This window comes from Hakea prostrata, chromosome 5 (genome assembly GCF_041222555.1).
Source record: "Hakea prostrata isolate BN-2017 chromosome 5, UWA_Hpros_2, whole genome shotgun sequence".
Classification (NCBI taxonomy): domain Eukaryota; kingdom Viridiplantae; phylum Streptophyta; class Magnoliopsida; order Proteales; family Proteaceae; genus Hakea; species Hakea prostrata.
The window spans coordinates 21,626,937-21,637,695 of NC_142604.1; the positions used below are offsets into that span (position 1 = coordinate 21,626,937).

The 10,759-nt window shown below is 37.4% G+C and overlaps 1 protein-coding gene across 1 annotated transcript; it reads left to right on the forward strand.

Annotated features, from left to right (window-relative positions):
- The first annotated feature begins 6,594 nt into the window (after positions 1 to 6,594).
- Positions 6,595 to 8,556, forward strand: LOC149015682 (ribosomal protein-like protein). The gene has a single exon (XM_089156139.1). It carries the CDS (start codon positions 6,776 to 6,778, stop codon positions 7,226 to 7,228), a length of 453 nt encoding a protein of 150 aa, XP_089012265.1. The 5' UTR covers positions 6,595 to 6,775; the 3' UTR covers positions 7,229 to 8,556.
- The last annotated feature ends 2,203 nt before the right edge of the window (positions 8,557 to 10,759 follow it).

Here is a 10,759-nt window from a genome sequence, read left to right on the forward strand (position 1 = left end):
AATTGAATCACTTTTGGTAGAATGGTCAAGAAGTGAAGATCCTATATGTCATAGTATGGCATTAGTAATGATGGACAAATTTAAGAAGTATTGGGATAGTGCAGAAAAAGTGAATATCTTTTTGATTCTTGCTATTATTCTTGATCCCCGCTTCAAATTAGCATTTGTGGAGGCTTGCTATTTGGAAAGGTATTCTCAATGTGATGTGGAAATGAAGATTGGAGAAATTAAAAATGTCATGAATCAGCTTTATAACTTTTACCAATCACTTGAATTATCTCCTAATGCAATTGAAGCTACTTCAACTTCTAAATCTAGTGATCTTCCAAAGAATTCTGCAATGGATATTCAACACATGATTCTTCAGAAAATGAAAAATAGGGTGAGTTTACAAGTGGGGAATGAGTTGGATCATTATTTATTGGAGACTATTGTAGATGGTGGAGATAATGGAGATGATTTTGACATCTTGAACTGGTGGAAGATTAATAGTTCAAGATTTCCTGTTCTCAGTAAAATGGTTCGAGACATTTTGCCAATTCCTGTTACCACTGTAGCTTCAGAATCAGCTTTTAGCACTGGCGGTCGGATTCTAGACCAATTTCGGAGCTCATTAACACCACAGCTTGTAGAAGCTTTGGTGTGCACACAAGATTGGTTACGGCAAGCACCATTATCTTGTAATATTGAAGAAAACCTAGATGACCTTGAGAAGATTATATCAGGTAATGAATTTTTAATTTATTGAATTACTCTACTTTTAGTTATTATGCATTATTGAATTATTTACTAATTAATATTTTTAGATTTCAATGAAGACAACGTAGTTACAAGTTTGAATTGAAGCATGATATTGCATAGTTTTATATTTTTCATTGAAGGTAAGGATTATAGTAATGATGTAATAAAACTTTTCTTCATTTTAATAGTAACACCAATTTTTTGGTAATTTCTTTTATTTATTGTTGATTGAAATTTTAAATTTTTGTGCAGGGTTTTCAATTTTCATCATCAAAGCAATGGGAAAGGTTTTGAAGTTCCATCATCAAAGCAATGGGAGACTTTCAATTTTATTTATTTTTAAAGTAACACTATCAATTTATTGACTATTTTATCATTTTGTAGGAGCTTGAATTATCTTATGTTTCTATGAATTTTATTTTTAGTGAACTTGTGATACTTTTATATATATAGGGTCAGGGCCAATTAGGGCCAATTAGGGCCAATCAAGGCCATCGAGGTCAGATCGGGGCCAATCGGGGGGGGGGGGGGAGGAAGGAAGGGTTGGGGTGGGGGTGGGGGGGGGGGGAGAAAAGGGGATAAGGGGCCAAAAGGGGGGGCGGGGCCGGGGGCGGGGGGGCCCCCCCATTCCCATTATGGGGGGTTTGGTCGTTACTTAGGGGGGCCTGGGGGGGCACCGCAAGAACCGGTTTTTCCTTAGGTAGTGAACCAGTCGTGATAAAATAGACCAGAAATTAAACTCAAAGAATTTAGAATATTTAAGCAGCGGAAGTCTATTCTTAAACTGAAACATTTCCATTATTCTAAAATATCCAAAATAAAAGGGTTCAACTATTACATTTATCAAGTAGAACATTTCACACCAATTACATAATTATTTAAATATAGATAAAAACATATTTTATGTCCTTAACAAATAATATATGAATGAGGTTCATTAGCAATGTGGACTTCTTCTGTATCACGGCACAATTCTTCAAAGTCATGCCCTACACATTCACCATCTGGAGAAAAATATTGGGTAAGTTTCGAAAAACTTAGCAAGATCAAATCTAGCAAGATATCGAAATGTTTGAAATAATGTATCGAAATAATACAAGAAATACAATCAAATGAAATAAATAATGCAATAATGCTAATGCACAAGTTATTATTTATCTTATTTGGAAACAATACGATGCCCCATGCCGTTACATGGCCTGCACGCGTTATACAGCCTTGACATGCGTATTGCTCCATTTGGGATTCAACACATCATACCCCATGCCGTTACATGGCACACGCACGCGTTATACAGCCCTGATATGTGTGTTGGTCCCTCCAGTGTTATCATGGGTTTTCCCAATAGGAAATGATGAAGATTGATCCACGCCGTTACGTGGCCTGCGCGCGTTACACAGCCCTATCAACCCATCCAATTCTCTATTGGACCATGATAAATGGAAAAGTTTATGTCTTCTTCTTATAATGCAATATGCAATGCAATGCCAAATATTGAAATTCATAGAAATTTATAAAAGACAATATTCACGGCAAATCATAATATACAAAAAGAGATAGAATACAATGATTCAATTTTCATAGATGATAATGATTATCACTAGCAATCAAGATTAAGATGAAATCCAATGGTTCAATCTATAGATAACATATAGAATCTTCATTTGCAACATAAAATCAAATAACCCAATGATTCAAACGAGTAAATATACACGAAGGATTCTCACTAGCAATACATATCAATTACGAAATTATTCAAACAAGTGGATATAATGCAAGATTATCACTTGCCTTCCCGATAGATTCAATATCAAAATATTCCAATGTTTTGAGCAGTCCAATAAAACACAAACTAGGACAAACGATTACAGTGAACGGATTCAGTTTAAAATCAAAAGAAATTTAGAAATTCTTATTGATTTTAGAGAGAAATGAACTCTCTCTCTCTCTCTCTCTCTCTCTCTCTCTCTCTCTCTCTCTCTCTCTCTCTCTCTCTCTCCTCCTTTGGAAAAATTTCTCCCCCGTAAGGTAAATCCCTCCCCCTATTTATATGCAAGAAAATTCATAAAAACAATCAAGTAAATTAATAAAACTTAAAGTATGATAAATTATTAAGTGATTAACTATTCTTAATATACATAAATTCATTTATTATATTATATTTTAACTCTTAACGTATTTTGTTTCTTAAGTTTACAAAATAATGAAGTGTTAATAAATTTCTTAAAGTATAAAATGTTCAAGATCTATTAAGCTAACGATCATAACAAATATTTAACTGATATATTATTTATTAGTTTAGTATTTGAGTTTATTTAAGTATTATAAATTAAATAATAGAAAGAAAAAGAAAAAGAAACGATTAATTCAATTGTGATTTGATTTCCTTATTTTCATTAAATACTTAATTTATCAATATTATTATTACTTTCTAAACAAATGGTAATTACTATAAAACAAAATAACATATATAACTAAAACATATAATATATGATTATTTTATGAAAATTGACCAAAATACCAAAAACAACCAAAAAAACACCAAACCACACCAAACCCCACACCCCACCCCCCCCCCCCCCCCACCTTTTAATTTGTCCACCCCCCCCCCAAAAAAAAAAAAACACCCCTTTCCCCCCCCCCCGGGGGCCCCCTTGCCCCCCCCTGAACCCCCGAGAGTTGATGATGAAGTTCTATTTATGGAAACTGAATCTTGATGAAGATCGGATTAGTTGATGGACTTGGAGTGCTCTCTATCATGGTTTGAAGGCATTTCTACCTATTAGGTAAGTCATTTGTTATGTGTGCAAAACCCCTTTAGGATTGGATTTGATCTGGGTCTTCAATTCCCTGTTTTGGAATTCTTTGTCGGCATTGGTCGATCGATTGGTCGACTGGACCAGATCGACCAATCCACTCGACCAATGAGTCTTGTCTTTGGCAATTAGGTCTTGTTTGCTCTATTTAAGTCCAATCTCGAGTCTACTTCGTATTTGCTGCCTCCAAACTCTTTGGAACGAACCAAAGACCTCTACAAGTCATCTCCCTTGCATCCTTGGTAATTTTCTTGACGGATCTTCGTCGAAACTCTTCCTTTTGCATCAAAGGTATGTCTACACTCTCTTCTTCTCCTCCATCTCTGTTTTTCTTTCCTTTTTGAGTTGAGACAGTAGAGGAGATGCTGCATTCTCTGTTGCAAACATCTCTAGACTTGTCTCTCATGATCATCCTAAGGATTAATGGCTAGAACAATGATCTTAACCATGATCATTGCAAGCTTTTGAAGGAATCATGATCAAATCATGATCTAGTCTTTGTTTAACTTCTGATTTGAATTCTGATCTCCTTGGATCTTCTACATTGATCATGTTAGTAGTCAATTGCTGTGTTATCTTTTCATGATCCATGATCTATCAATTTCTAGTTGTTCCTCTTCTACCATACCATGTTTTCTTCATGAATCATGATAGTTACATATATGGTAGGTTTTGTTTCCTTATTTAGATTTATGCTTTTAAGCCTAATTCCTTGAAGATCTAAGTATGCTTTTCATGATACCTTTACCTGAAGCAATGATCCATTCTTCTATTGTTCTTGTCTTTGATTTCTATCTTGGATTCTTCAAGATCCATGGTTGATCTAATTATGGTAACTTTTTGTTTCCTAGTTTGGATCTTGATGGTTTGATTTGATTAGTGTTTTGAGGTCCCCTTTATGTTAGAATACTACTGATGTAGTTTACCCCTTGATTAGTACCCTTTTGAACCACCAAATTCGGATTCTATATCTTAAAACTCTGTTTTTTTTTTTTTTTTTTTAGGCCTTCGTCTACATTGGTCGATGGACCAAGTCGACCAATCCACTCGACCAATGAGTACAAGCAACTCCAGAATTGGTCCGTGTTGGATGTTTTGGTATCTTTTCCGTTAGGGATCTTTCCTAATATGTTGTATACACTTGTTTAGGACCTTCTTCTCAAGTTTGCCAAGATCTTACTTGATTTCTTAGGATTCCTTTGCGAGTTATAAAAGGTAAGGATGGTTACTTCTTTAACAACATAAATTGCATATCTTAGTTTCTATATTAGAATCTTGTTAAGTTATTTCTTTAATTAGATTCTTATGATGTTATACTACTGTGGTACTATCTTGATATCAGTAGCATTACTTAATCATATTGAATTGACTCATGTATGATTTACTTACCAATTATATACAAAGTGATTGTAATTATTGATTTCTTTTCATATATGAAGTTACCATATATGTGATGATATGAACTGATGCATGTGTATGCTTAAGTATGGTTTGGAAAGGAGAGGTGTCCTTTTGACATTTCTGTCCTTGGACTACTACGGGAATATTATGGGATGTTTCCGGAGATGCCCTATGGACACCTTCCTAAAGCTGTTGGATGACATATCTAGGACTGTCTAGTAGTGTTTGGCTAGGATGTCCCGTTATGTCGGACCCTAATCGGAGGGGTATTGAGACCGAACGACCCGTGGTAGCAATGGGGATTCATGGGCGCTCAAGACCGGTAACCAACCCGTGAGAGGACGTGAGAGCTTCCCGTTGTAGCCATTATGTGGATGTCAATAGGGTTGATGAGTCCGTAGGGACTTGGGCTCACGGGGGCTCAAGGGGGGGTGAGACCGGATGTAACGAACGTGAGAGGACTTGCATTTGAGCTTGCGTTTGGACCCGACATGCGCCGGTACTTAGACCAATGGTGATGTGAGAGAGTGGTGACCTATACCCTCCACCATGGAATGTCCCGAGGGATGCCGGACCCATTACCAACCGATGATGAGTGATTGAGACCTTCCTAAAGAAGTACGGTGCTATGACTTAAAGCATGTCTGCCAATAGAGACCAGCATATATAGAGTTAGATTCATTCATTCATTGCTTGTCTCATACCATATTGCATTCATGTTTGTTCTGAAATCCTGCCATTTATGTTATTATGGATTTAAGCGCCTTCTTGAGTTTCTTTGAAACTCATTCATTTATTGTACAATGTTTGTTAGACTATTCTGCAGTCTTGAATATTATGACGGTCCCTATGAAGAAGCGCAAGGCGAAGAGGCATATCTCCAGGAAGGTGATTATGGTTACAACAATTACACTGAAGATCCCGCGAGTGGTTATGCTCCGTACGATGCTTAGTCCGACCATTGAGTGGAAGCGCCCTTGTGCCGTTTATGAGATTTATACTTATAGGGATGTTGTCTATAAAGTGGAGAATAATTTAGTTACCCATTGTGCTTGCTACTGGGATTAGATTTTGTCTAGTTTATTCTCTTTTAGAGCTACTTTTCCGCTGGTTGTAGAGTGGGATTTTGCCTCGCTTTACTTATCTGTTTTGACACTCGGATTATATCTAGTACTCTGATTTATATATGATTCATTCTTTCCTTATTGGATCTATGGTTTATCTTCCGCACTTTTATTGTTATTGTTCATTTTTTTTTTTTTTTTTTTGGTTGTGTGTGGTTTCCCCCCCCCCCCCCTTGCGGCCCGCCCCCCCCCCCCCCCCCCCCCCCCCCGCCCCCCCCGGCGGGAGGGATGTGACAGGGCCAATCAGGGCCAGGGCCAAGGACAGGGCCAATCAGGGCCAACCAATCCCGACCCGGTCCTATTAGGGCCAATCAGGACGGGAATGGGCTTGGCTTGGCCCTGTAGGGCTTAGGGCTAGGGACAATAATCCTTGGCCCTGAACTAGGGTCAGGGCGGGAATGGGCTCAGATTAGAACACATAGGGCTGGGTTTATGATTGCAAAAGCCCGGCCCAGCCCGCCCTGTTGCAGCCCTAGTTTATATGGTAAGACAACCCGCATGATTGAAACTATTCGGTGCGAAATTTTTCGAAACCCAGATTCCATTTTGATTTTGTACCTTCAAAAAACTCCAAATTTGACTATAAAATCTCAGAAGAAAATCTGGCCTAACCTACCTGGGATTTTATTTGGAAACCCACTGCGCAATCTCCAAAGCCCTACTTGAGGTCTTATCTGCAAAACAAAGTTCGAAATGCAACAACCTGCAACCCAAAATGCTGTTCGTTCAGGTCCTGCTCAATCTCCGTCACCTTCTGATTTAAAGGGTAATGATTCCCAGAAGAGAAAAGAAAAATTGCCGACTGCGCAGGAGCTTATAGCCCATTATGAGTCTCAGGGCCTTGAATCTAAGGAAGCTTCGATGAAAGTAATCGAGGATCTCCAGAATGTGTTGGTTAAGATGGTGAGTTCTGGTAGGGGAAGAAAGGATAGATTCATGGGTGAGAGTTTGAGAAAGCTTGATACGGCGAACACCCGTCTCGCTATTCTGGAATTGAAGCTGGATTCGAAGCCTGGGTATGCTGAGAGTCTAGCGATTGGGATTACCTCTGGAGCGATTCTGAGAGGGGCTGCCAGCGTCTTCCCTCACGTCGTAGGTGCATTTGGGCAGATGTGGAATGCTGTTAGGAGCACTACCAAGTCTTGAGTAATCTGTGAGACCTCCTTAGTGTTTCCTGTGCTTGAATTCCTTTTTGTTGATAATTTAGTGCAGGGTTTTTGGTTGAGGGAGATGGAAAATTAGTTGTTCTTTTAGATATCATTAGTATCTCAGATTTTATTTTCTATATAGAACCCTCCCTGTTGTCATTTTTCTTGCTCAATTTATGATCTATTCTGGGTACAGAAGCAAAATTTTGAAGATGTCTGTGTTTTTATTAATACATATTTTAAATGTGTAGAAGAAAAAGCTTCTTGATAGTAGGAGCAATTTCACATATGCTGGGTGATTTGTTTTCTAGGAAAGGTGCTCATGAATAGAGAATTTGAGATTGAGCTTTGTATATTACAAATTTCAATATAAGCTTCTTTCATGGCATAAGTGGTTCCTTCCATGTTCATGAACATGTTTGGCGTCTGTATCAGGTGTTCTATTCCTGCTTGAAAATAGGGAGATTTTCTCCGTTTGTCTTCAAGATGCTACATTAGGATTGAATTCTATGTTCATTGATCTTGTGACCGAGCTGGCATTTTTCATTCATTGATCTCTTGCCTGAAATCATGATTATCTTGAATAAGGATGCTGCTTTGTGTAAAAATTTGTAGTTCTTAAAATTCTGTGTTGATAGGAATGCTGATTACTTCTATTTCAGTTTATTTGTTAAGGATGCTGCTGCCATCCCTGTAAACATTTATGGACAGGTCATATATGTGTGTGTAGACAGTCGTCATTAGGAAGTACTATTGTCTCCTTTTATCTTCGAGATGCTACATTTGGAATTGAATTGTATGATCATTGATCCTGTGCCTGAACTGGCATTTTTCAACCAGCAATCTCTTGCCTGAAATCATGCTTATCTGGAATAAAGACGCTGGTTTTATGTAGTCAAAATTTGGTGATTCTTATTTTGTGTCAATAGGAATGCTGCTTAATTCTAGTTCAGTTCATCTGTTTGCTGCCCTCCCTGTAAAGAATTATGGACAGGTCATATATGTGTATATAGACAGTACTCATTACGAAGTACAGATGATCACACTTTACTAGGCCTCAATCTTCTAGTCCTATTCGTACTCTGTTTTTGAATTGCAACCTATGTATATATAGGTTTCAGTAAACTATGTATATATATGAATCAAAGAGGGTTAACTGGCTAGGATTTAAGGTATATATATATATACACACACATAGGTTTCAGTAAACTACGTTTATATGTGGATCAAGGGATGGACCTTGGTACAATGGCTGTTGGACCACAATTGTAGCCTGAGGTCAAGGCATCAATACAGCCTCTTAGCAAAAATTGCTGGGGTAACGCTAGGAAAAGTTGCAACCCCTCCCCCCCCCCCCCACACACACAAAAAAACACCAAAAAAATAAATAAATAAAATGAAGAAGGAAAAAAAAGAAAAAAAGAAAAGAAAAAAGACTGATTGTGTTGAAGCATTTGGCTGGTTAATTGGCTAGGATTTGGTTTTTGTTATGTATGTGCCAAAACTTGCACCTTTGATGTTTGCCCATTTTGACCATTTGCAACATGAAGGAGAAACTTTGTGAGGTCGGTGATGGTAGTGTAGAGGCTTGGAACTATAGGCAGCACCCAAATTGGAGTATTACCTTGTTTTACTGTGTTGTGTAAGCTATGGGAGAAGTGTAATTTGGGTATTTTCATATAAGGTTCTCTAGGAAGAGTGCTTGTTGCAAGATTTGAGTGTTATTGAGATCAATGTGCAAAAACCTTTTATCGGAGGCTGATTCAATGGTCCAAAAACCAAGTTTGATGAGTTGGGTATCCCCCCCCCCCCCTCCTTTTTTGTTGTTATCATTGTAATCAAAGCCAGATTTGGGTTGGGAGTATAAAATTATAGTTAAAATCCAGGATATGCCAAGATCTCATCATATGATCAAGATATTGACTTGTATGCAATCTTATTTCATTCAGCTAAAAGGAGATATGGAGATCTTGGTGAGCTTTCTTAATATGTTTGAAATATACCCCTCATATGCTTTTCATCACATGCTTGTTTTTGCTGGTGGATGTAGCACATTTATTTGGTGTGTGTAGCCATGTTAACTTTGTCTCATCTTTGATTATATCTGTTGCATTTTGTTGTTTTTCTTGGTGTTTGCATTTAACATGTTTGATTATATTTTCCTTGGTGGCTTGTTTCATTTAGCCATATGATCACAACTTCTCGAGGCTGCCTTTATAAACTACTAAAAGTTGAACTAATTCTAGATGAGCTGAATTCCATATGTCCAAGGATGACTCCAAATGATTGAGCTCTAGCGCGATGCACAATGGCCGTTGTCCCATACCTGATTTAACTTTGTTGTGACCAATCACCATTGCACATCTGCCTGCTTTCTTAGTGGCACAGAAGAATTGAAGCATACCATATCTGCAGTAGAGCTAGGGCAGCAGTTCTTAAATAGAATTTTACCAGGGATGTATCCTTTCCAACTTCATGGGCATCTTCAAATGCTTCCCATGGAAAATGCTTATTCTCTTAAGGGGTATTATTCTCTACCACACCTCATCAAGGAAGTTAGTTGAAGTTGACTAACTGAGATTCTTGATCTAAATTTTATGCAAAATCACAAGCTGATTTTACTGAGAAGATACCATTCCGAGCCCCTTCCAAATTTTTTAAGTATATGCAAATGAATGTGAACAGTTAATTTTCAAACATATGATTTATGGTGTGCTACTTTTAGATGTTTTGAATAATCTTTAAACATATGATTCATGTTGTGTTACTTTTAGATGTTTTTAAAACATTATTTGATTTGATTTTCAGTATTAAAGCGATACGAGCACACTTAGCAATCATACTGTCATTGCAAAATTTTGATGGCTAAAACTTCTTCCTGTTTAGCCTCTTTTCATGGAACCTATGGCTTAATGATGCACGTTGATCCCATAAACGATTTATTATTTCTGAGATTTTGGAGTAATGATACCATTTAATTATGAGTGAACAATGTATATACTAATGATCAAAAAAAGAAAATAGTAATAAAGAGTAAATTACATGGCACCTACGTGATTTAAACTGGGTGAATTGTGCGACCTGGAAATCAAGAGAAAAAGGGCTTATTCTTGACGCGACAATGGTTGATGCACCCGTAGCAAATTCGCTCCATGCTTTTAGTTGCTTCCCATCGAATCTAGATACGCGCTCAAGTATTGTAAGCCCAAATGCTCCACTATAGATTCAAACCCACCAATTAACTGGGGAAAAAAAGAAAAATTCTATGGTGAGTGTTGATACGGAATTTTGCTCGTCTCTCCCTGTCAAGATCCTGCAAAACATGTGCTCGACCTTGTGTGGTCAAAGTACGTCTCCGACGAGCAAGTTAGTATCAATGAGATATGATTATAACTCTCAATAGAGAATTCAAGTAATTGATCACACAAAATATGAATATTTACTCTCTTATGCCTATTTGTGATGTTTATATAGCGTAGGATGGTAGAGTTAGATTTGGAATATGACTTTAATACGAGTTGTCTTAGGA